General features: G+C 43.1%; 1 protein-coding gene across 12 annotated transcripts in view; it reads right to left on the bottom strand.

Moving 5' to 3' along the window:
* HDAC5 (histone deacetylase 5) overlaps positions 1-26,326 on the bottom strand; it is a 165,981-nt gene that overhangs the window by 47,763 nt on the left and 91,892 nt on the right. For all 12 annotated transcript variants that reach the window (XM_034415408.3, XM_034415407.3, XM_087893951.1 and 9 more), the window contains 5 exons: positions 19,348-19,492; positions 18,102-18,219; positions 16,203-16,333; positions 13,857-13,988; positions 11,741-11,853 (listed from right to left, as the gene is read on the bottom strand). In XM_034415408.3, the coding sequence (XP_034271299.1) occupies positions 11,741-11,853; positions 13,857-13,988; positions 16,203-16,333; positions 18,102-18,219; positions 19,348-19,492 (639 nt within the window). The remainder of the gene's footprint in view (positions 1-11,740; positions 11,854-13,856; positions 13,989-16,202; positions 16,334-18,101; positions 18,220-19,347; positions 19,493-26,326) is intronic.

The following is a 26,326-nucleotide window of genomic DNA, read 5'->3' as shown; positions in this document are numbered from 1 at the left end:
ATATTTTATAATCATTTAATTATCTATTTGTAAATTGTGACAATATTTACAGATATATACAGTATTTTTTCATTTTGCTATACATATATTGTATATTCCTTATGTAACAATTTTACGTCTATCTTCTAACAAGTTGCACCATATATTCCATATTTTATAGTATTCCGTTTCTTCTCCTTTAACCCCATAGTTAATTTACAAATCTCTGCACACTCAAGTATCTTTCTTATTATCATTACATTAGAGAGGGTGTTGTCTTGTTTCCAATTTTGGGCAAAGGCAATTCTGGCCATGGTTATTATATGAAGTGTTATATATTGAAGTTTTTTACATACGTTTCCTCTTAATATGACCAATAAAAATAATTCCGGTTTCAGTTCAATTTTTTGTTTTGTAATTTCTTCTAGCCATTTCTTTATTTTGAGCCAATATTTTCTCGTTTTGGGGCAGGTCCACCACATGTGATAAAAAGTTCCTTGTTTACACTTGCATCTCCAACATTCGGGTGACCTATTCGGAAACATTTTGGCCAATCTTGCTGGGGGTAAATGGTTGTTGGTCCTATCTAAACACCTCTTCTACTGAAGGCTGGGAGAGAGAATCCAGGATGGGTGTTGCTCTGTTCTTCTTCTGCCTGGAGACTGAGCACGTGATCATAATTTGCATGTGTAGTCCCTCCTTCCTCACCTGGTGCTTCCCCAGTTCGGTGAAGGCATAGCAATGAAGTAAGTGTGACCAGAAAAATATGAGCCTCTCTTGGACTGTGGACCAAATGATAACAAGGGTGGGACTGGATTCTCTCTCCCAGCCTCCAGTAGAAGAGGTGTTCAGGTAGGACCAACACCCATTCTCTCTGGAGCTGGATCAAGGGAATCCAGGATGGGACATACCAAAGCCTGCCTGTCCCTCGCATAAGTGGGTAGGCATCTGATCCTAAGTCCCCTCTGCAGTATGTACCCTCTGGAGGACTCGCCTCCCAAAGGCCGCTTCAGCCGAAGCGAATCTGTCCAATTTATAATGACCGATGAATGGGGAAGGGGAGGACCAGCTGGCTGCCTGACATACCTCCTCAATGGAAGCCTGTGTCGCCCATGCCGCTGTGGTGGCCGCACTTCTGGTAGAATGAGCCGTTATTCGGCCAGGTACTGGAAGGGCCTGAACCTTATATGCTTTATCTGCACAGGCCCTAATCCATCTTCCCACCGTGGAAGGAGAGACTCTTATTGCCCAATGTTGACGGTTGAAATGAAACAAATAAGGATTCCGTCTTTCTTGAAGGAAGATGTCCATTTGATGTAAATACGGAGGGCCCTTCTGACATCCAAAGTATACCACCTGTGCTCAAGAACATGTCTAGGTCCTGGGCAGAAGTTGGGGAGAACCAACTCTTGGGCCATATAAAACCACATATTAATCTTAGGTTTGAAAGAAGGGTCCAGCCTCAGGACCACCCTGTCCTGGTGAAATATGCACAGGTCCTGTCTGACTGACAAGGCTGCTAGTTCTGAAATCCTCCTAGCCGATGTAATTGCAATGAGGAAAGCCACCTTAAACATAAAAAAACGATGTGTGGCCGATCACAAGGATTCAAAAGGACCTCCCATGAGAATCTGTAAAACCTGTGACAAGTCCCAGGTAGGGTACCTGTCGATGACCAGTGGATTCCCCTAAGGAATCTATGCACCTTGGGATGCTTGGAAAGGGACTCTAACTGCCCAACAGATAAAACAGAAGACAGTGCTGCTGCCTGTCTTTTGATGGTACTAGGGGTCAAATATACTAGGAAATCCAAGACCTGGGCCATCGAGCCCGTAGCTGGGTCAACGTGCAACCTGGAGCACCAGGTACAGAAGGCCCGCCAAGTAGCATTGTAGATTCTGATAGTGGACTGTCATCTGGATGCCTGAATAGTTTGGATCACTTTGAGTGAGAATTGTCTTTGCCTCAGGGCCCTCCTCTCAACTGCCAGGCGGTCAGTTGGAGCCACTGAGGCTCCAGGTGCATCAATACTTCCTGAGATCTTATCGTGTGGTATCCGTCAGGGACACGGACAGTGTCACCAGGTCTGCGAACCATGGCGTCCTGGGCCAGAAAGGCGCTATCAGTATCACCTCTGCCTTTTCCTCCAGCATCTTCCTGATGACTTCTGGAATTAGAGGAAGCAGGGAAAGGCAAAGAGAAGGCCCAGAGGTCATAAGATGTGAAGGGCATCTATCCCCTATGCACCCTGAGCTGGTATCTGCTGAAAAACTGTAGTAACTGGGAGTTCTTTGGGGATATAAAAATATCCAGGATTGGGGTCCCATATCTGTGTGTCAGCTATTGAAACAGTGAGGGATGCAGTTGTCATTCCGAATGGTCCACCATCACCCTGCTGAGACTGTCTGCCTGCACATTCAGGGCCCCTGATATATTCTGCCCATGATAGAAGGTGTCGCTCTGCCCAGCAACCCACATGACCTGCCTCCTTCATGGGGGACCCAGAATGTGTCCCTCCTTGTCAGCTGATGTGTGCTTTGGCCGTCACATTGTCAGTTAAGATCTGTCGTAATGGTGGTACGGTACAAATCTTTTTTGTATCTTGTCCTAAGTTGCAAATATGGCCACCAATCTATCTCTATTCCTTGGCCCTTTAACTCTTGATTAGATTTTAATTTCCCTTGCTTATCCAGTAATTCTTTATATTTTACTATCTTGTTTAGGTCTAGTACACTGGGATATATCATTGCCTCCATAATTGATAACCAGATGGGGATTTTCCTTGAACAGGCAGCTCTTGTGAAGAGCTGGTGATGTCCACCAAAGAAAGGAGTGCTGCACCCTTAAGTGGAGTCTTACCCTGTTCTTCGAGTTGCTCCTCTGTATCTTTGGTGGGGCAGGAGGAACCATTGCAGCATCCTGGCATGTAGTCGCGCCCACAGCACTATGGAGATGCATGACATCATCTTCATCAGGAGCTGTGAAAGGAGTGATAAAGGGGCCTCCCTCATAGCCCTGATGTGCTTGGCTAATTGTTGAAGGCTGACCTGTCTCTCCAGAGAGAGGAAGACTTGGCAGGTTACTGTATCTATTATGGCTCCCAAATGGAGCAAATTGGTAGTTGGAAAAAAATGGCTTTTCTTCTCGTTTATGGAGAAGCCATGCTCTCAAAGCGCCTGGATCATGACCCATAGATCCTCCTCTATTTGAAGAGCTGATGAGGACTGGATCAAAATGTCGTCCAGATGGACTCTGATTGGGATCAATTGCAGGTGGGCTATCAGAGCTGCCAAATCTTGGTGAAGGCTCTCGGTGCTGATGAGAGGCCGCAACGAAGACAAGCCATCCTGCGAAGGGCTGAAGTTGCCATGGCTTTAAATCGCACTCCCGTGTGCTCTGGCCGCTTCACAGTGTGCCCAGACGAACTGGCCAGGGTCTAATTCCCCCTCTGCCAGGTAGGAATGCCTGGACCCCGGCTCAAATACAAGCCGGCCTATAAAGGCTCTACCGCTAATCACTGTTGGCGGGGACCTTGGCTGTAGAAAAGCCAGCACAAGGCCGTTATCCAGCAGACCAGCTAGTGGCCTGATTGCAGAAGCGATCCTCACAAATATAATAGTAAACTGCTGCCAAAGCTCACGCTTAGTAGATCACTGAAAGAAAGGTGAAGCAGCTCATTCAATCACCCCTCTCTGTGCTGAAGACTGAGACGGACTGGGGAAGCACCAGTCGAGGAAGGAGGGACTGCCATTGTTAATTTGTAGCTTGTCTCCCATAGTTTTTCCCAATGCTCCAATTCAATACTGTAACCAAAATTTTTAGCCCAAATTATCATAGTCTCTTTAAAACTGTTTCTTCCTCCATTTTGAACCTTAAGAAATAATTATATGCTTTGGTAATCTTTCCCCGCCCCCATTCCCTGTAGTATTTTATCTAATTCCTGTTGTTCTTTATAGAACCCATATTGTTTTAAATCTTTTTTTGTATCTTGTCCTAATTTGCAAATATGGCCACCAATCCATCTCTATTCCTTAGCCCTTTAACTCTTGATTAGATTTTAATTTCCCTTGCTCATCCAGTAATTCTTTATATTTTACTATCTTGTTTAGGTCTAGTACACTGGGATATATCATTGCCTCCATAGTTGATAACCAGATGGGAATTTTCATATAATGGTTTTTCTTAATTTTCTCCCAGACCTGTAGCAGGGCATCTCTCACTTGATATCTCTGTAAATATGGATGTGATTTGTTTTTCCCCTCCCAAATGAATGCATGCCAGCCAACTTGGAGATCATGACCCTCTACTGTTATTATCCTTTTAGTGTTTTTGATTTATCCAATCTTTAAGCCAAGTCACGGCTGCTGCATGGTAGTAAAGGTCCCAATCCGGGAGTCCAAAACCTCCCTTATTTCTGCTGTCTTCCAACAGCTTTAATTTTATTTGAGATTTCTTCCCTAGCCAAATAAATTTTAATATTACTTTATTTAGTTCTTCAAAAAAAATGTCCCTAATTTTATCGGTACTGTTTGGAGGAGAAACAGGATTTTAGGTAATATATAAATTTTAATTGTGGCAATTCTTCCAATTAGTGATAGTTGTATTTTTGCCCAATTGTCCAAATATTGTTGTACTAATTTATTATAACTGTCCTCTTTTATACAGGAGCATTTCACCATTAACCAAATTGCAAGATATTTGACTTTCTTAGTCGTCTGAATCCCCAATTTCTCCTCCAATTCCTCTTTCTGACTAGTGGTAAAGTTCTTGGTTAGTATCTTTGTCTTCTCTTTATTTATTTTAAGGCTGCTACTTAGCTGAATTCTTCTATTTCTTGTATTAGTGTGATTCCTGTCTCTAATGGATCTTTTATAATATTAATGGGTTTGATACATGCTGTGGTATTGGGTCACATAGGCTGACTCTGTAAACTACTCAAGAGACGGTTCTAAAGCGCTATGAAGTGGTATATAAGTCTTAAATGCGACTGCCTTCACATTTTGGCTTGCATTAATGTTCTGTATCACCGCATGCATTGGGGTTGCCATTTGCTCGTTGCCCCTTTCAGATGGATATTTCTGTTAGGTATCCTGCTTTGCTTTAGGATATTGCACTTTGTTTTGGATATCCCACTGACACCACATTGCCATAGGATCCTTTGGTCTGTATCCAATTGAGTGGGTTCTCATATCCCAGAGGATCCACTCCAGCCTCCTTGGCCTTTTAGGCAAACCTAGTTTGCTGTCACAGGTTCCCAGGCCTAATGCTGCTCCTTATTACCAGGAATAAATTCATCCTTTTTAATGAGTCTCAGCTTTTCTACTTGTTGCTGCCTTAACAGTTCTGGGACAATATTGGTTCACAGATCTGGGCCTGATCCCATTTCAGGCTGGCCTTCCTGCTTTGGCTTACTTGTTTAGCGTGGGCACTTTCTTCTCCCAATGTAGGAATCTGTTGAACTGGAGAAACTGACCTTTCTATGTGACCCATATTATTTATTTTATTTATTTATTTATTTTTAAATTTGTATACCGCCCTTCTCCCTGAGGACTCAGGGCAGTGAACAGCCAAGTAAAAGCATAAACTACAAACATTAAAATACAATTAAAAAGATATATATAAATTTGGCCCCATGATTAAAAACAATAACAAACAATTAAAAACATTTTTAAAAGTGTTAGGCCAGCCCGGCTTGCTGGAAAAAGAAGGTTTTAAGGGCACAGCGGAAGGCACCGAGGTCTTGGATTCTCCTTATCTCTGGGGCCAGCTGATTCCAGAGGGTAGGTGCCTCCACAGAGGAGGCCCTCCCCCTGGGGGTCACCAGCCTACATTGTTTGGCTGATGGCACCCCGAGGAGGCCCTCTCGGTGGCAGCGCACAGGTCGATGGGAGGCCATCGGTAGCAGCAGGCTGTCTCGAAGATAACTAGGTCCTATGCCATGGAGCGCTTTAAAGGTGATAACCAACACCTTGAAGCACACTCGGAAGACTACTGGGAGCCAGTGCAGCTCACGCAGGAGAGGTGTTGTATGGGAGCGCCATGCGGCTCCCGTGACTACCCGCGCGGCTGCATTCTGGACCAGTTGGAGCCTCTGGGTGCTCTTCAAGGGGAGCCCCATATAGAGAGCGTTGCAGTAGTCCAGGCGAGAGGTGACGAGGGCATGAGTGACTGTGCACAGGGAATCCCGATCAAGAAAGGGCTGCAACTGGCGGTTCAGGCAAACCTGACCAAAAGTCCCCCTGGCAACAGCCGTCAGATGTTCCTCCAAAGACAGCTGCGTATGCAGGAGGACTCCCATATGGCGAGCCCTCTCCGAGGGGGCCAAAGACTCGCCTCCAATAGTTAGTGATGGAGTCAACTGATTATATCGGGATGCCGGGAACCACAGCCACTCAGTCTTGGAAGGGTTGAGCTTGAGCCTGTGTCTCCCCATCCAGATCCGCACAGCCTCCAGGCACCGGGACATCACTTCAAGGGCATCGTTGGGGTGGCCTGGGGTGGAGATGTACAGCTGGGTCTCATCAGCGTACTGATGGTACTTCACTCCAAAGCCACGGATGATCTCGCCCAGCGGCTTCACATAAATGTTGAACAGAAGGGGCGAGAGGACCGACCCCTGAGGCACTCCACATATAAGAGGCCTCGAGGTCGACCTTTGCCCCCCTGCCAATAGGAACTGCGACCGGTCTGAGAGAAAGGAAGAGAACCACCGTAACACGGTGCCCCCCATCCCCAACTCTTCCAACCAGTGCAGCATGATCCCATGGTCGATGGTATCAAAAGCTGCTGAGAGGTCTAACAGGGCCAGAACAGAGGAGCAACCCCTGTCCCGAAGCCCTCCAGAGATCATCTACCAATGCGACCAATGCCGTTTCCATGCTATGCCCAGGCCTGAAACCCGACTGGAACGAATCTAGATAAGACGTTTCCTCCAGGTACTGAGGAAACTGTCGTGCGACCACACTCTCGACAACCTCTGTCACAAAGCGAAGGTTGGAGACAGGACGATAGTTGGCTAATACTGCCGGGTCCAGGGAAGGCTTCTTGAAGAGAGGCCTCACCACCGCCTCTTTCAAGGCCGTGGGGAAGTAACCCTCACTCAACGAAGCATTAATAATTCCCTGGAGCTAGCCTCATGTAACCTCCCGGGAAGCCAGTACTAACCAGAAGGGACACGGATCCAGTAAACATGTGGCCGCACTAAGTCTCCCCAGAATCCTGTCCACGTCATCAGGGGTCACAGAGTCAAACTCTTCCCAGATAACGTTCTCAAGACTATTGCTCGCCACCTTGCCCGAATCTACCCAATCAGAGTCCAAATCCCCCCGGATCTGAGCGATTTTGTCATACAGATATTTTCCGAAATCCTCGGCCCTGCCTTCCAGGGCGTCCTCCCACGCTCCAGGGTGGAGCAGGGAGCGGGTCACCCTGAACAGGGCGGCCGGATGATTCTCTGATGATGCAATAAGAGCAGAAAAGTAATTAAACTTTGCCGCTTTTATCGCCACTAAAATATGCGACCTTACCAGTGTTCTTAATATGCGACCTTACCAGTGTTCGGTCAGATTCAGCGAGACTGGCCCTCCAACTGCTCTCTAGGCGTCTTTTCCGGCGTTTCATCTCCCTCAGTTCCTCGGTGAACCAAGGAGCCATGAGGGATCGACACCGGGTCAGAGGCCACAAAGGCATGATTCAATCCAAGGCCCCATCAGCCGCCCGATCCCAGTCAGCCACCAGGTCCTCGGCCGAGTCATGTGCCAGATCTTCAGGAAATGGCCCAAGCTTCATCTGGAACCTATCAGGATCCATCAGGCGCCTGGGGCGGACCCACCTAATTGGCTCCGCCGCCCTGCGGCGCGGTGTAGCGGTTCGAAGGTCCAGACGAAGGAGTGAGTGATCTGACCATGACAAGGGTTTCATGTCTATATCCCCTATAATAAGACCACTCAATCACTGGTCAGAGACAAAAATCAAGTCCAGAGTGTGTGTCCCTCTGTGAGTAGGGCCATGAACTAACTGGGTCAGGTCCATGGCCGTCATGGAAGCCATGAACTCCCGAGCCATCTCCGACGTTTCACCAATGGACGGCAAGTTGAAATCACCCATGACCATAAGCCTGGGTGTATCAATTGCCACCATGGCTGTCACGTTGAGTAGCTCGGGCAGGGCCGTTGCCACGAGGCAGGGAGCCAGGTACATAAGCAGCAAGCTCAACTGAACCCCATGACCCCATCTCACAAGAGGGACTCACATCCGGCAATCTGTGACACAATGGTCTCCTTCGGACCAAGATCTTCTTTAATAATAACCGCCACCCCCCCCGCCCCTCCCCTGGGCCCTCGGCTGATGGAATGCTCTGAAGCCTGGTGGGCACATCTCAACCAGAGGGACCCCTCCCTCCGGGCCCAACCAGGTCTCTGTAATACCCACCAGGTCTGCTCCCCCCTCTTGAATAAGATCGTAAATGAGGGAGCCCTTATTTACCACGGACCTGGCGTTGCACAGCATCAGCCGGAGGCCCAGGTCCTGAGTAACTGTGCCACCTAGTATCCGAGAAGAGCCTTGGGGACTGGGGTGCGCAATTGCTCTCAAGTAGTAAGTGCGCACCCCCGACACATGATATGATCCCCTGCTCCTGCCATATCTGCCCCTTCCATCCACCGTGCTGATGGTACATCCCTCATTAAGATAGCCTGCCTTCCCCTCCCCAATCCCTCGTCCTGCACCCTCCAAACCGTTACCCCATGCTGGGCTCGGCCCCGACTGTGGTGGATTACCCACCCATCCCCCTTGGTCGCCCTCCCAGTTCCCCTTAAAAAATTATTAAAAGCCCTAATTAAAAAACCCCTCAATCCCCGCTTTAAAACATGCCACCTCTCGGGGCTCCAAAGCCCGTCCTTAAGTGGCTTTCCTGCATGCTGTGGTATTGGGTCTGGTTTCATCAGCCAGCACAGTGTTCAATTTCTCCAAGGGCAAAACTCCATTCCTTTAAGAGTCCGGAGATTAGGATGTCTAACTCACTGCTCACTCCGGGAATTCGATTCTGGGCTGGTTGACTCAGCCTTCCATCCTTCAGAGGTTGGTAAATGAGGGCAATAGGCTGACTCTGTAAACTACTCAAGAGACGGTTCTAAAGCGCTATGAAGTGGTATATAAGTCTTAAATGCGACTGCCTTCACATTTTGGCTTGCGTTAATGTTCTGTATCACCGCATGCATTGGGGTTGCCATTTGCTCGTTGCCCCTTTCAGATGGATATTTCTGTTAGGTATCCTGCTTTGCTTTAGGATATTGCACTTTGTTTTGGATATCCCACTCTGATACCACATTGCCATAGGATCCTTTGGTCTGTATCCAATTGAGTGGGTTCTCAATTCCCAGAGGGTCCACTCCAGCCTCCCTGGCCTTTTAGGCAAACCTAGTTTGCTGTCACAGTTTTCCCAGGCCTAATGCTGCTCCTTATTACCAGGAATAAATTCATCCTTTTTAATGAGTCTCAGCTTTTCCACTTGTTGCTGCCTTAACAGTTCTGGGACAATATTGGCTCATAGATCTGGGCCTGATCCCATTTCAGGCTGGCCTTCCTGCTTTGGCTTACTTGTTTAGCGTGGGCACTTTCTTCTCCCAATATAGGAATCTGTTGAACTGGAGAAACTGACCTTTCTATGTGACCCATATTAGTGGGTTTCCTGCATGCTGTGGTATTGGGTCTGGTTTCATCAGTCAGCACAGTGTTCAATTTCTCCAAGGGTAAAACTCCATTCCTTTAAGAGCCCAGAGGTTAGGATGTGTTAGAATGCAGTACTGAAGGTCTAACTCACTGCTCACTCCGGGAGTTCGATTCTGGGCTGGTTGACTCAGCCTTCCATCCTTCAGAGGTTGGTAAATGAGGGCAATAGGCTGACTCTGTAAACTACTCAAGAGACGGTTCTAAAGCGCTATGAAGTGGTATATAAGTCTTAAATGCGACTGTCTTCACATTTTGGCTTGCATTAATGTTCTGTATCACCGCATGCATTGGGGTTGCCATTTGCTCGTTGCCCCTTTCAGATGGATATCTCTGTTAAGTATCCTGCTTTGCTTTAGGATATTGCACTTTGTTTTGGATATCCCACTCTGACACCACATTGCCATAGGATCCTTTGGTCTGTATCCAATTCAGTGGGCTCTCATACCCCAGAGGGCCCACTCCAGCCTCCCTAGCCTTTAGGAAATCCACACACCAGTAGACCCTTGGATAGTAGTCCTACTCTTCCCGGGTCTACTACTGCTCCTTATTACCAGGAATAAATTACGGTTCTCCTTAACTTCAGGGTTTTTCCGTTTCCTATATGGAATAGGAAAAGCTACAACTCTTCTTACTTCCAGAACACTTCAATGCCAACTGCTCCATCATAACCACCATGACCATCCTTATACCACCACACTCTATTGTTTTTGCTCAATTGTTATTGCTGCCCTTTGCCAAGTCAGATTGGCTGTCTGGGGAAGAAGCAGGGCACCATTAGGCCAAGATGTGAGCTAACCTTAGGTAGCCTGCCCATTCATAGTGGTCAAAAGAATTGAAATTTCTATTGTGTTATTACCTAAAAGAGACTTTTAATGAAATATATTGTAGATATGACTTCAAGAAAATTGTCTAGAATGTATAAAGCCACATTGAAAATGAAGGGTCATTCTATTATGTGTGGTGGACCTGTAAAAAAGCCTGAAATTTGTAGGTTCAAATACATATAACAATACAAAGAATTATAAACTCAAAGGAGCTCTTATGTTGTGCCATGTGCTTGTGAAGTGGTTGTTTGTTTCACCAATGTACAAATCTGCATATGTCTCATTGCATTGTATATATTATATTGTTCAGTTTGTGTCTGGATATTTTATCCTGGGACTGGATAATCTTCTGCCTTCGTGTATTCTTGGCTTTAAAGTGAGTGTGTATATTGTGTTGAACTGAAATCAGAACTTTTCTTGCTAGGATTAATGGACAGTCAAGTAGAAAAGAGCCATGGGGGATTATTTTTATATATGATTACTACTGCAAGACTATTATATGCACAAAAATAGAAATGCTCTGAGATACCCACAGCAAAGGGATGGTTGGTGAAGAACTAGTGGAAATGGCAAATTTAACTTCTTTCATTAAAAATCAATAACTACATTTATCAATAATTGGAGAACCCTCGTAGACATTTTAATGAAAAAAAAAGAAAAAAATGAATTTGTGATTTATGGGTTTGAGGATTAGTATGGGTGGACTATGGAAAGAAGGAAATTATAATGTAACCTTAGAGAGAGAATAAAATATAAATTCATTTATAAGTGTTAAAAAGATTGAAACTGCTTCTTTATAAAAGTTTTCCTTTTGATTTCTTTTTCGATTTTCTTTGTTTTTATACTGTTTTTATAATTATTCAGTAAAAATTACATATTACACATCTATTCATAGATAGATAGATAGATAGACAGACAGACAGACAGACAGACAGACAGACAGACAGACAGACAGACAGAGAGCACACACTTGCTTAGGTAAGAGATGTTCTACCCCATTGCTATTCTCACATTTAATCTGTGAAGCTAAAATAATGACAGGCCACATGTACTAGGGAGCCCCAGATGAGTGCAGCTTCTGAGCCTGGATCTCTGCCCCAAGTCAACACATTATTGTTTAAAGCAACAAATAGCGGGCTAAATATGTACAGGTAGACAAGAAAAGAGACAAAGCAGCATATCACAGCAGGTAGCAACATTAGCCTTACCTCAGTATGTATATTAGGCACTGACCCAGTAAGCCCATTTTCTGTGATGGCGCAATTGGAGCTGTTTGGGGAACTTGGGCCAGATCCAGGAGCACTGTTGCACATTGAAGACACTGCAATGAAAGTTTGGGGGCGGGGGTGCCACCATGTCAGTCCTCGGCTGAATTAAGTTGCTCTTGTGCCCAAATAGGCTATTGAAAATTTCACTTTTTATTTTGAAGCAGAATCAAGTTTCAATTCACATGGTAGCAAAGAAATATTGGAAAAATGTATGTTGACAAACTAAAATTCAGTTGCACCAAAGAATGTTGACATGTAATAAAGGAATATCATCATGCTACACAACATACAATTTACACAAGCTGCATAAAAAAATCCCTAGCTCCATGTTTCTAATTCACAAGGCTGTCTCAACTGAAAGCAATTATTCCAAACAATATTCTCTCAGTCTTCATTTATAAGATTTATTGAAATGAAAAAATACCATTATAGAATTGCAGTGACTAATGATTCCCAATTTTTCCTGTATATACAAATACATTTGGGTAGAGATTTTCTTAGTCTCTTTCTAACAGTTTTCCAATGAGCTGGTGAGGAAATAGTTCTTTTCACTAATAATCAAGATGCTTGCAGGTGGCTATTTACAAGTTAGCTTCCTGAAACTGACTATTACCTCCATTTATGATTCTGTAAACTGTAAACTATTACCTCCATTTGTGATTTTGTAATCAAAATGTTTAGATTTCCCTGTTTTATCAGAATTGATAAAAAAAGAGAAGGATGCAAGGCATGATTCCACCACACAGAAATGAATGCTCCTAGTTTAGTCTTTGACATTTCAAATTCACCTTTCCACATCAACTATAAATACAGAAATGAAACAAAGAGAACTCTCTAGTTTCCAAGAAGGAGCCTCAGGTTGCTAAGAGATTAAATGCAAACCTTCTATACTCCCTCTTTTTCCAGTTAAAATAAAAATTTCTTCAGAATGTTCTTCTACAACTCCAACAGGTTAAATGCCTACCAAATAAATTACCACTATCTAGATTATCAGTGATACATCTAAAATGAATGCATCATATATATATATATATATAAGCTTTTTTTATCTGTTCTTAGGCTCACCCATCCCTCCTCTTAGACTGCAATATATTTAAGAGATCTTTGAATAATTATCACTTTACTGAAAGTTATGTCATCATACTATTGGGTGAAGATTAAACTAAAAATATTCAAACATTTCTTCCTCTTTCATGTTTTAAAAAAATAAATGCTATAATTCTTATGACATTCGTATTCTCTGGCCTGAATTCTTGTGTTCCCTTTTGACTAGATTTTTAGTCAAATCCAAATTCATGATGCAATAATGTATAAGTAATAACATTTACTTAGTATTAGTTAGTATTATGTTGGAATTTGATAGCATGTTTGTCAGGGAGTCCAAGGACAGGATGCATGCATAATACAGTATGAGAATCTAACCACGGTTAATATACTTTATAGTTTACTTCAAATTTATTTTTGAGCCTCATTAAAATCTCTAATATACCTGCAAAAACTCATAAGATGAAAAATAAAATAAATATAAAAATGGCAGAAAAATAAATTGGAACTAGCCAAATAAACAAAAATTATTTTAATTATCTGAAAAATTAATTCAACTTTGATTCCAGCTCTCTCATCACAACGTAAATTGAGCAGAGTGCTCTTAGCTGTCACTGCTCAATGAATATAGTTTAAAACTGAAAAGTCCATCTTCCAAGCAGAAGAGAGAGAGGAAAGTGAGAGAAAATTGTACAAGGCACTCTATAGTTCCATTCTTTAGGAAAACATGGCTTTACAATCACATTTCAACAAATGATTATTTTATCTATTTTGCCAAAAAAAAAAAAAAAAAAATCAATTGCAATGTTTTGACCTCCAGTATCCTGTTTCATCAAACACATGCTCTGTAGCATACAGAGTATACCAGAGCACACTTTTAGTTTTTAATCAGTCATTTTTCTCCCTTCTTGACATACACACTGAGGGAGAGGACTGAGGAATGAATGTTTCATCCACCTTTTTTCAAAAGCAAATGATGCTTGCACTTAGCTCGGCTAATATCCTCTCTCACCTGTGATCTCAATTGCTCGTTTTTTGAAGGTGCTGATGACTGTCCCATCTTTCCTCCGCAGCAGAGGACTGCTTCTTCTCTCTGCCACCTTCTGTTTTAATCGTGAGCGCACTTTTAAATTGGGTTCTGAGGCTGAGAGGAAGAGGCAGGCAAGAATGAAAACTCAGGTGGTCAGTATTCTACTGAAATAGATTTAGGCAAGGAAGCAAATTGTAGCGAGTAGAAGAAGCTAACTGCATCTTCATTTACCAGATCAATCGTACTACTTCAAGAAAGATTGAGCTTTTTTATAAAATATATTTATTCTCCATTTCTGAAACATAACAATAAAACACTCATTCTAAATACAATGCCTTCTAATTCTACCAAATGCCAGCCACCATAGCTAAATGGCAAAGTCCATGATATCTGGAGTCTTCAGAGAAGACTCCTGCTCCTCCTCCTCCTCCTCTTCCTTCGCAACACAGATATCCTTCATGTGATAGACCAGGATTGATAGGCCTGTGTAAGTGGATGAAGCTTATTGACTTCTTTATCCTCTTCTGCCTGATAAAATCCTCCACCCCAACCATGCCAATTTAAATTATTTTGATCCATGAAATCAGGAAAATACTCTACATGGACAACTTTTTCCATTTAGCTCTTATGTCTTTATAAAAGACTAAGTAGAGCCCTGTTGGGTCAAGCTTATGATCCATTTAGTCCATCCACTAGCTATCCAGATGCATTCAGGAAGGTCATAAACAAAGACAGGAGAGTTGTTGTCGTCTTCCCCTATTGCTAACAGCTGTCTGGGATTAAGGAAGTAGTAAATAGCTACAAGGACTAGCAGCCATGGATAGCTGATCTTTTATAAATTTGTTCAGTCCCCTTTGAAAACTTAGTGGCCATTATATCTGAACGCTGCAAATTCCATGGTTTTGCTACACACCATTTCTGTATGTCCTTTGAAAGCAGGGGTGAAATGCTCCCAGTTCGGCCCAATCCGGTAGCGATGGAGGCGGGTGGTTCGGAGAACCGGTAGCAAAAATCCCTGCCCTCCCCCCATGCCCAGCTGAGCCGCACAATCATCAGAGGCTTTTTTTTTTACTTTTAAAAGCATTTTTTCTACAACCTCTTCGGCTGAAAAAATGCTTTTAAAAGTAAAAAAAAAAAGCCTCTGATGATCATGTGGCTCAACTGGGATTGTCAAAGGCTTTTAAAAGAAAAAACCCTTTTTTTCTTTTAAATGCTTCTGGTGATCCAAGCTGAGTTGCCTGATTGGCAGAGGCATTTAAAAGAAAAAAAGCCTCTACCATCAGGCAACTCAGCTGGGATCGTCAGAGCCTTTTGAAAGGATTTGTAGAAAAAATGGTTTTAAAAGTAAAAAAAAAAAATTGGCCATGCCCACCCAGTCACATTACCCCCCCCACCAAGCCACGCCCTCAGAACCGGTAGTAACAAATTTTAGATTTCACCACTGTTTGAAAGTATATATTCAATCACACAATGCCAAATGGAGTATTAACTTTTATTCAGACCGTATCATTTTAGAGAGACTATAACATAGAAATTGGCTAATTTCTCCGCACCACCTTTTCAAGATCTTAATTCTTTCAAACTGTATATTTTTTACTTTTAACCAAGATCTTGGCAAGATTTGAATAACCACAAAATATACCTAACAGACTGGGAGTGGGGAGTACAATGGGGAGAACCACTAGATAGTTAATAGCTTCTCCAGTCAAAAAGATGAAGAGGTGATGGGAAAGATTCTTTACTGACTTAAGACCTTAGATACCGTACATGCTGCCAGTCACTAGGTTAGGAAGACAAACAGTCAAACTTGACATAAGGCAGCTTCCTATGTTCCTAAAATTTCCTGATTTCACATAGCAGCTGGGCTGTTTTTTTCCAACTTAGTTTGACTGTAAAAAAGGCTTTTGCAAAAACCAGCTGAGCTGTTACACAATTAGCATCTAAACAGCTGATTTCTTGCAAGGGAGCACTGATTGCATCTAAAAATAGACTGTTTATTAAGTCAGTCTTCACAGTACGTTTATCCAGTTCTCTACTGTAGGTTTAGAATTCATGTCATAATAATATTTTAGCAGAATGGGGATTTGGTCAGAAAATCTGACTGATTTTCAGTCAGAAGATAGTTTTTTGCATTGTAAATACAGTATTTTATAACATACTTGAATGAATATTCTTAATTTGTAGTTCATCAGATTAAATCAATTTTTTTTCCTTTGCTCTCTCAGCACCAGCCATTGTCTTTACAAACTAATACATTTAAGGTGCAGAAAACCATGCAAATTGACCCTCTCCTCTTTTTTTATTCTTCAACTATTGATTTTTACTAACCAGTTTTCCGGAGTGGAAAGTCATCTCTGCTATCATAAGTGCCAAGTAAAGGTAGTTTGCAAGAGGCTGGTGTTCCCGGGCTTCCTGTCTGGGGAGGGGAACTCTGGTCCAATGAGGTATGATGAGCCCCCCTGCATAAATCAGAAAAAAAGGCCAGGTTTATTTATTTATTAAGAAAATTTATATGGCTGCCCAACTCACTCTTGGTGACTCTGGGTAGCTTACAAAGAAAAACCAATAACCCCACAGTCATCAAGATTTAAATCAAGATAGCTATGTTTGTACAGCTATGTTTGCATACAAGTAATCATCAGTCACTTACTAACTGCCTCATTTAGCAATCATTCAAGGTTACAAGTGTAAAAAAAACCCAACAACTTTCTAATCAATCTTCAAATTTATGAGTCGCAGCACCCACAATCTTTTTTTGTGTCACCATTTGTGCATTTTGCAACAGAGATAATGAAGAAAGTGGAAGTAAATTGTAAGCCAGTCAATGATTTTCTACATAGTGACCACAGCGCTTAGCAACTTACTCATAACACTTGTGGTAGCTAAGCGAGGACTACCTCTGCTCCTTCCAAAAAATATCCTCCTGCTTTCTCCATTCATATTGGATTGCATTTTTACCTTATAGTTACTTGGCATTTCTTTAAATTTCATTGAATGAAAAGGGCAATCAGAGCAGAGTATACTCAATAGTGAAAGGCCACTAGTACAGATGGATTCAGTTATCATTCATTTTTTCATTCAACTTGGTTTTTCTGTATAACCTGAAATTCTTCTACCTTTCAATTCGGCTTTGATGAAAGAGTTCTGTAATATCAGAATGCTCATTAACTCTACCATTATGAGATGAAATTGGTACTATGATTCTTAAATTTGTAAAGAATGAAGTAAAAAAGAAAGATTGGAAGGAAGATCACAGTAATCTTTATGTTTTCCATTTTCCCTTTTGGTTGGAGAATGATCACTGATTTTGTATAATACAGATCTTCAGCCCAAAATTTAACTGGTTATTTGATCAATATTAATACCATTTCATCAAGCAACATAAGAGTACCCATTTGTCACCAAATTCAGTCTGAAATCTATGGCCTTTTCTGTTAAATAGCAATTCAAAGAAAAAATTCTGAAAGCTACTTGATATTAGAACCATGAAAATAAGTACAGGCATAACTGGGTCTGGAAAGGATTTAGTGATATTTCCAGTAAAACTGCTAGTTTAGTTGAGAAATGGATTTGACCAGATGCTATACAAATTAGACAAAGATGTACTATTGTTGTGAACAGAAAAGGAAGTAGAAAGTGTCTCACGCTTCCAATTCCCCCACAATTCATTATCCAAAAATAGAATTTGCTTTTGCATGCACAGACATATACATATATACACAGAAGAAACACACAAGCTGGCATACTGGTGAGGGAACTGTGAAAACGCTATTTTGAGCGAGATGAATGAATGAACTACCTCCCACCGTAATATAATTATGTAAATATAATTATTTGCTGAAGAAGAACCCAAGAAACACAGTTAAATTTAGAGAAAATTGAGTCCTTGAAAATGAAAGACAGATTCCTATTTTTTCCTACTGCTGGATATACAGGAGCAAATATCAGTTGCACACTGGCTGTATAGATCTTCCATGTTTGTGATTGAAGTATTTGTTCCAGAACTGAAACTCAACTCTATGCACAGCCTGTCCTAAATCAGACTTAGTTGAAAATTCTAGAGCAATGTTTCTCAATCTTGGCAGCTTTAAGGTATATGGATTTCAACTCCCAGAATTCTGTAGCCTGCATGTTATGTTAATTAGGAAATTCTGGGAGTTGAAGTCCATACATCTTAAAGTTGCCAAGATTGAGAAACCCTGTCCTAGAGACAAAGGAAAGACTTACCAGCATTTGGGATGCTGGGAGAGGGAATGATTCAAGCCACCCACTGTAGTTGGCTCTTTTGACTTGCTGAGAAGGAACTCTTGAAGTTTCAGCTTCACTTCAGTGCTTGCAATAGCACCTTTAAAAATTATAGAAAAACACTGGTAGAAAACATTAAAGGCAAGTTGAGATGTTATCTCCCTTCCCTAACCTGGGGCTATGCAAATATGTGACCTTCAATTCTCACAAGTATGCCAGTGAAATGTGTTCAGGGACACTACTCTTCTCATCTTGTATTCCAGGCTAACAACCTATTTTTAAAACCCAGCATCAATCAAGCTTACAAAAGGGGGGGGGAAAAATCCACTTTTCCTAAGCACACTGGCAAGAATTTTTATCACATCATCTTCACATATTCCTGAAGAATTGCATCACAGAGTTACATTTACTGTATTTTTAAAATCATTCTTTATTCATTTATTATGAGGTGGAGGTTACAACATCAGTTGAAGAGCCAAGCCAGACACAGTATAACATCCAAAAATGCCTGAAATTTTATTGTCTTTAAGCATGTTATACAATCCCAAATCAGGGGTACGTCCCTTGAGGTTTGCCATTGAAATCTCTCAATTCAGCCCATCCCCATGTTACTGTTGACACAGATAATTGTAAATTGTCAAGAGCCTAGTCATGCTGGAGAAAAGTGGTAAATCTGTCCATCCAGAGTGAAAAAGAATTTGCATATGTTTTATGACTGTACAGAAATGCATTTATGTACCTGTGTATATGCAAGATTGACTACCGGTACAACCATGGGTGCTCAACTCACCATACATTGCCTCATTTAATCTTCAAAGGGAAAATGATTGCTCATCTTTGTTCAAAAAATAACTCCCAAAGATTGCAGATTTGTGAAAAATCTGAAAATTAATTTGCAAAGAATCTCCATTTAAATATATATATATATATTTAAACTCTACAATCTGAAAGGAAGTGCCATGACAAAGAAGTCTAACCTTGGCTTGAAAGCCAAGTTCATTTATTTATTTACATCTTTATATTGCCAATATACTTGTGAGGACAATTTTAATTATTTGAGTGGGTTTAGGTCCATGCAGATTGTTTTCAAATATGCTTCTCTATATGGTATTTTGGGAATAGGAGAATATAATCCTCTAGCTCCTCTCTAGTTTCTTCTTCCAGTCCTTGAAATATAAACAGGATATCATTCCAATAAATGCAGTGCAATGCAATTAAAACTTATTACTTTCTTTGCTTTTCTCCTTGTTGCGTAAGATGAGTAACTGCTGCTCCAGACGCTGCTTCTCCAGCTCTTCTTGTCGCTGTTGTTCTCGTTTACGCTGTTGCTCTAGTTCTTGTTGACGTTTTGCTGCCAACATTTCCTGCTGCTGCTGCAAAAAGGAACAGGGAGAGGGTCAACACCACCAAAGGCAACTGTGTACGTACTTGAGCTTACATTGTGCATGGATGTCACATACAAAATCCAGGCATGCATTTGCAGGCTACTGTGTGCTATTTTTCAAACACAGATTATAGCATCAAGGCTGGAAAATGTGAATTAATATTGTCTTCGCCCATTAACAATTTCTCTCTAGTAGTAATTGTTGCTTTATAAAACTTCTGAGTAACAGGAAGGATATAACTGAGGTTCTTTCTATAGGATTTTAGCCAGCTAGAAGTCTCCACTAATAAAACTATCATGGAACTCCCATTTCCATGTAGAAAACATTTCTATTACTCAGTAAATCACCTGAGATCTTGCCTCCTGCTTTTCTAGCATTTGAAATACAATGAAAGATTATGCAAAAAATAGTAATAGTAATGCTAGTGCTCTGCAATGTCCTTCAAGAGGCCCATGTTTGCTTTTACATTGCTTTTGCCGAGCATATTTGCATTCTGTAGTAATTTAGATTTCTTTTGATCTTATTGGCTTATGGTTTCTCTTTTGTATTGTTCCCATCTATTATTTTATGACCTGTTAGCTGTTACAACCTTTTTTAAAAACAGAAATTATGCTTCTTTCCTGTAATTTCTGTGATTAGCTCTCTTACTAGGCAAAAATCAAGCTTAGGCTCTGTATCCCGATGCTGTCCACAATGTAAATTTTTCATTTGTGTATTTATGCTTATGTAACATATTTCTACCATGCCCTTCCTTTCTCCATTCTCTAAACTATTCTTTCCTAGTCTGGGTATCTGTTGTCACCATTTAATTGTATTATGGTAACCACACAAAAATAAATTTAGGTTTGATAAATACAGATACCAAAAAGCATTCTAAAAATATTGCTTTAAAGTCAGAAACTTCAATTTGATAATAAAATAACATTATTTCTCAGACTTTTAATTTATTTTACAAGTAGCTGCAAAAAGGGTGATGGAATTAGGAATGAACATAAACATCATCCCTGGAGACTACCTGCCATTCTAGGTTCTATTGTCTGTACTGATACCTTCAGAAGAAAATAGCAAAATCAGGAAGAGTTTTTGTAGGGAAGATATGATGTAGAATGATATTAGGAAATAGAAGCACCTGGCCATATTTGGCCTCTTTATAAATAACTTCTGATCTGGATAGTACTTAGATGGGAGACTACTACCGCCAAATTCCAAGACTTCTGGCTTCTTGTGAGTAGCCCAGAATTGCTTAAGATGGGCAGCCATATAATATTATAAATATATAAACAAATAGGAAGTTGAAAAATAATCCAAAGGTGTCTGTAAGAAAATGAAAAGTGGAAAAATTGAAGTCCGAGATAATAGCTAAGATAAAAAGCTACAAAATACTGATTTAAACACTGGCTGATAGCATTTATATGTACTACGGTTTGTAAAACACAATAAAAATGTTCATATATTAAAAAAAATCCTGATCATTAGATGTAACATTATGTTCAGATATAATACTGAATTGTTACTACTAAATGAATCTATTCTCTCATCTTCCGACAAGCCTGTAATTAGTTGTAACTCATTTATTCGATTCATACACACATCAACTGATAATGTAGCTTATTAGGTTATGGATCAGTATGATGTAACTCATTGTTTGTTTCTTAGTCTAATATAAGAACCCACCAGTTTATCTGAACAAGCGAGAATCATAAAGTATAGTGGAAATGTTTTATACCAGTTTGAATATTAAAACAAGCTTATTGAAAACTAGGAATAATTTCCTCTTCATAATCACAATGGAAGAAGAAAGCTGAAAACACATACAAGTTTTTCAGCCTTACCTAGGCTCGTTGTATTAATCTGAGGTTCAGAATTACATCTGAATGAGGTCAGTGTATGTAATAGTTTGATTAGGCTGTAAATTCTTAAAATAAAGGACATGGTAATCTGTTTCTCAAAGTGCTTTTAAAAGTATGAAGTGGGTATGAGTGATTCATACTGACAGAATCTTCCTGTTCTTGAAAATATGGATTACTAAAATACAATACATGAACCCCATCAAATAACATCACCAAGTAGTTTTAATTATTGCTATTGAAGCAAAGTCTGGAAATGCATGCATGACTGATCAAAATAGAAACATAATGTCACACTTGGAGATGAAAAAATATGCCAGGATTCAAACCACTATAAATTCTTATCTCTGGATTCTGGAAAATAATAGCATCTAACGTTCTTTGATCATGTCTAGAAAAAAAATCACTGTTCAAATAACCAGTCTCCTTTTCTCCCCATTTGGATTCGGTGTAAGGACTTCCAAATGAAAAGGTACAGAATTCATGCAATTTTTGAGTGTTGCCTCTTATAAATTCAACAGTGCCTAAAAGAAAGGAATTCCTACTCTAATCCAGAGTAGCTAATTAAATGTAACTGAAGTGAATACTGATTTATTTCTACCAGTGTTTTCATTTCCATTGAATTTTAAATTCTAGCTTGCTTGTTTGAACTCGGGGGTCTCTCCTTCATAAACAATAAAACAAGGCAGAAACCACCCACCAAACTCGCCAATCCAAAATTTGAAAAAGCTAATTGATACATACCTCAACCCATTCCCAACATAAATACTTCTTCCCCAATTTGAGCTCTAAAATATAGATGGCCCTATCAGAAAATATCCTGATCCTTGGAACAGTCTGGATAACAGATGGAACTTATAGCAAGGATTTACCAATGGAATGGAGCAAAAAAGAAAACAGGAAAAGAAGAACTGTAATGGGGGACATAGGTTCAGGTCCCTGAATGCTAAGATTGGAGGCAACTCATTCCACAGGGCGGGTGCCCCCACAGAGAAGGCTCGCCCCCTGGGGGCCGCCAGCCGACATTGCCTGACCGACGGCACCCCGAGGAGGCCCTCTCTGTGAGAGCATATTGGCCGGTGGGAGGTTATCGGTAGCAGCAGGCGGTCTCATAAATACCCTGGCCCTAAGCCATGGAGCGCTTTGAAGATGAGAACCAACACCTTAAAGCGCACCCGGAAGACCACCGGGAGCCAATGCAGCTCGCGCAGGAGAGGTGTTATGTGGAAGCGCCACGTCGCTCCCATAATCACCCGCGCGGCCGCATTCTGCACCAGCTGGAGCCTCCGGGTGCTCCTCAGGGGGAGCCCCATGTAGAGAGTGTTGCAGTAGTCTAGGCGTGACGTAACCAAGGCATGAGTAACTGTGCACAAGGAGTCCCGATCCAGAAAGGGGCGCAACTGGAGTATCAGGCGAACCTGATAAAAAGCCCCCCTGGCCACGGCCGTCATATGCTCTTCTAAAGACAGTCGTGTGTCCAGGAGGATGCCCAAGTTGCGAGCCCCCTCTGTGGGGGTCAGTGACTCGCCCCCAATAGCCAGCGATGGCACCAGCTGGCTATACCGGGACGCCGGCATCCACAGCCACTCGGTCTTGGAAGGGTTGAGCCAAAGCCTGTTCCTCCCCATCCAGACCCGCACGGCCTCCAGACACTGGGACATGACTTCGAGGGCATCATTGGGGTGGTCTGGGGTGGAAATGTACAGCTGAGTGTCATCAGCGTACAGATGGCATCGCACCCCAAAACCACGGATGATCTCACCCAGCGGCTTCACATAAATGTTGAACAGGAGCGGCGAGAGGACCGACCCTTGCGGCACCCTGCAAGCAAGGCGCCTCGAGGTCGACCTCTGCCCCCCTGCCAACACAGACTGCGACTGGTCAGAGAGATAGGAGGAGAATCACTGCAGCACGGTGCCTCCCACCCCCAATCCCTCCAGCCGGTGCAGCATGATACCATGGTCGATGGTATCAAAAGCCGCTGAGAGGTCTAACAGGACCAGAACAGAGGAACAACCCGTCCCGAGCCCTCCAGAGATCATCCACCAATGCGACCAATGCCGTCTCCGTGCTGTACCCAGGCCTGAAGCCGGACTGGCACGGATCTAGATAGACAGTTTCATCCAGGAACTGTGGGAGCTGTCGCGCAACCACACTCTCCACAACCTTCGCAACAAAGCGAAGGTTGGAGACCAGACGGTAGTTTGCCAAAACAGCCGGGTCCAGAGAAGGCTTCTTGAGGAGGGGCCTCACCACCGCCTCTTTCAAGGCGGGAGGCAAGAAACCCTCTCTCAGAGAAGCATTTATAATCCCCTGGAGCCAGCCTCGTGTTACCTCCCGGGTGGCCAGTACCAGCCAGGAGGGGCACGGGTCCAATAAACATGTGGTTGCGTTTAACCTCCCCAGGATCCTGTCCACGTCCTCAGGAGTCACAGGGTCGAACTCATCCCAGATAACATTCTCAAGACCAGCCTCGGTCACCCCGCCAGGATCTACCCAGTCAGAGTCTTCCCGAATCTGAGCGATTTTATCGTGCAGATACTGTGCAAAATCCTCAGCCTGCCCTTGCAAGGGGTCTTCCCGCGCTCCCTGATGTAGGAGGGAGCGAGTCACCCTAAACAAGGCGGCTGGGCGGTTATCTGCCGATGCAATAAGAGCGGAAAAGTGGTTACGCTTTGCCGCTTTTATCGCCACTAGATAGGTCTTAATATGAGACCTAACTAGTGTTCGGTCGGATTCAGAGCGACTAGCCCTCCAACCACTCTCTAGGTGTCTTTTCCGGCGCTTCATCTCCCTCAGCTCCTCGGAAAACCAAGGGGCCGGGCAGGTTCGGCGTCGGGTCAGAGGCCGCAAAGGCATGACTCGGTCCAGAGCACCGGCGGCCGTCCTATCCCAGGCAGCCACCAGATCTTCAGCCGAGTTGTGAGCCAGAGTTTCAGGAACTGGCCCAAGCTCCCTCTGGAACCTATCAGGATCCATCAGGCGCCTGGGGCGGAACCACCTGGTCGGTTCCGCCTCCCTGCAGTGGGGTGCAGTGGTCAAAAGGTCTAGTCTCAGGAGAGAATGGTCCGACCATGACAGGGGTTCAATAACTATATCCCCTATATCCAGACCACTCAGCCACTGACCAGAGATAAAAACCAAGTCCAGAGTGTGTCCTCCCACGTGAGTGGGGCCATGAATTAATTGTGTCAGGTCCATGGCCGTCATGGAAGCCATAAACTCCCGAGCCATCCCAGACGCCTCACCGGTAGACGGCAGGTTGAAATCCCCCATGACCAAAAGTCTGGGGGTATCAACCGCCACCCCGGCAATAACGTTGAGAAGCTCGGGCAGGGCCGCTGTCACATGGCAGGGAGCCAGGTACGCGATCAGCAGGCCCACCTGCATCCCATGGCCCCACTTCACCAGGAGAGACTCACATCCGGCTATCTGAGGTACAGTGGCCTCCCTCGGATCAAGACCTTCCTTTATAACGACCGCCACCCCCCCACCCCTGCCCTGGGCCCTTGGCTGATGGAATGCGCGGAAACCTGGTGGGCACATCTCTATGAGGGGGACCCCCCCCTCTTGGCCCAGCCAGGTCTCTGTAATACCTGCCAGGTCCGCACCCCCCTCCTGTATTAGCTCACAAATGACGGGGGCCTTATTAACCACGGACCTGGGGTTGCACAGCATCAGTCTAAGGCCTGGGCTCTGAGACTCTGGACAGCCGGGGAGACGAGAAGAGTCATGGGGGCTGAGGCATGCCACCGCTTGGAGATAGCGGGTGCGTGCCCCCACCACCTGATGTGGCCCCCTACTCCCGCCATATCTGCCCCTCCCAACCACGGTCCTGATAGAATTGCCCTCCACCCTATCCACACTGAGCTCCTCCACACCCCGCTCCCCGCCTTCCGTTCCATGCCCTGTAACGAGCCTGACCTATGCCCCTCCCTCCCCACCCCCCACCCTAAGCCCCTTAAAAGATTACAAAAAGACAATTTTAAAAAACCCCACAACCCCCTCTTTGCGGCATGCTACCTCTCGGGGTTCCAAAGCCCGTCATCGAGGTAGGCCCTCGATAGAGTGGAGGGCCAAGCCTGCGAGAGGGGGGAGTCTCGCAGACCAAGAAGCTCCGCTGCGGAATACATCTTGACCACAGAGGATGGGAGCAACCATATCCTAGGGGTCCATATAGAAGGTCCATGGGAGAGACATGGAATGGGAGTCTCAAGAGCATTTTCAACAAGACCAGGTCCACTGTCCCCTCACAACAGAGGACGAAGTCAGGTTCCAGGTCGACCACAGTCCAAGGGTGGGGGGATAGACCCAACCACCCTCTCACGGTGGTCCGATCAACCAGTCGACCCCCTCTTGTGGTGAGATGTCAGCGAAATTCTAGACAATTATTATATAGCAGCGAAGAATTACCGTATTTTTCAGACTATAAGATGCACCTAAGTTTAGAGGAGGAAAACAAGAAAACAAAATATTCTGAACCAAATGGTGTAGTAATATATTTAATAAAACATAACAGAATAATATTTCAACCATGTAAAGTCAACAGTGGTATTAAGAATCACTGTCATTAACAAATGAGGAGAGACTTCAAGTTCAAGTGCTCTTCTAATTTTCTGGAAACTGCAAGAATTCATCATTGCTAGTTCAGAATTTAGGAAGTTCAGTCACTGATATCACTTTCTTCGCTATCTTCATATATGAGATCATCTTCAGTTCCATCTAAGCCATTGCTAATGCCACATTTTTTGAATAACTGTGCAATGATTTCGTCCTTCACTGAGCGCCATGATGTTTTAAACCATTCACAAACTTGAGTGATAGTGGGCCTCTTCATTCGTCCAATAGTGTCAGATCATGGTTACCAGCAGTCATCCATTTTTTCCACTCTTCTCGCATATAGATTTTATTTTATTTTATTTTATTTTTAAAAGAAAAGTTTTTATTTTATGATCAAACAAGTATACAATATAAG

This window comes from Pantherophis guttatus, chromosome 4, assembly GCF_059756535.1.
Source record: "Pantherophis guttatus breed Tessera chromosome 4, ASM5975653v1, whole genome shotgun sequence".
In the NCBI taxonomy this organism is placed as follows: domain Eukaryota; kingdom Metazoa; phylum Chordata; class Lepidosauria; order Squamata; family Colubridae; genus Pantherophis; species Pantherophis guttatus.
This window is presented reverse-complemented; position numbering and strand designations above follow the sequence as displayed.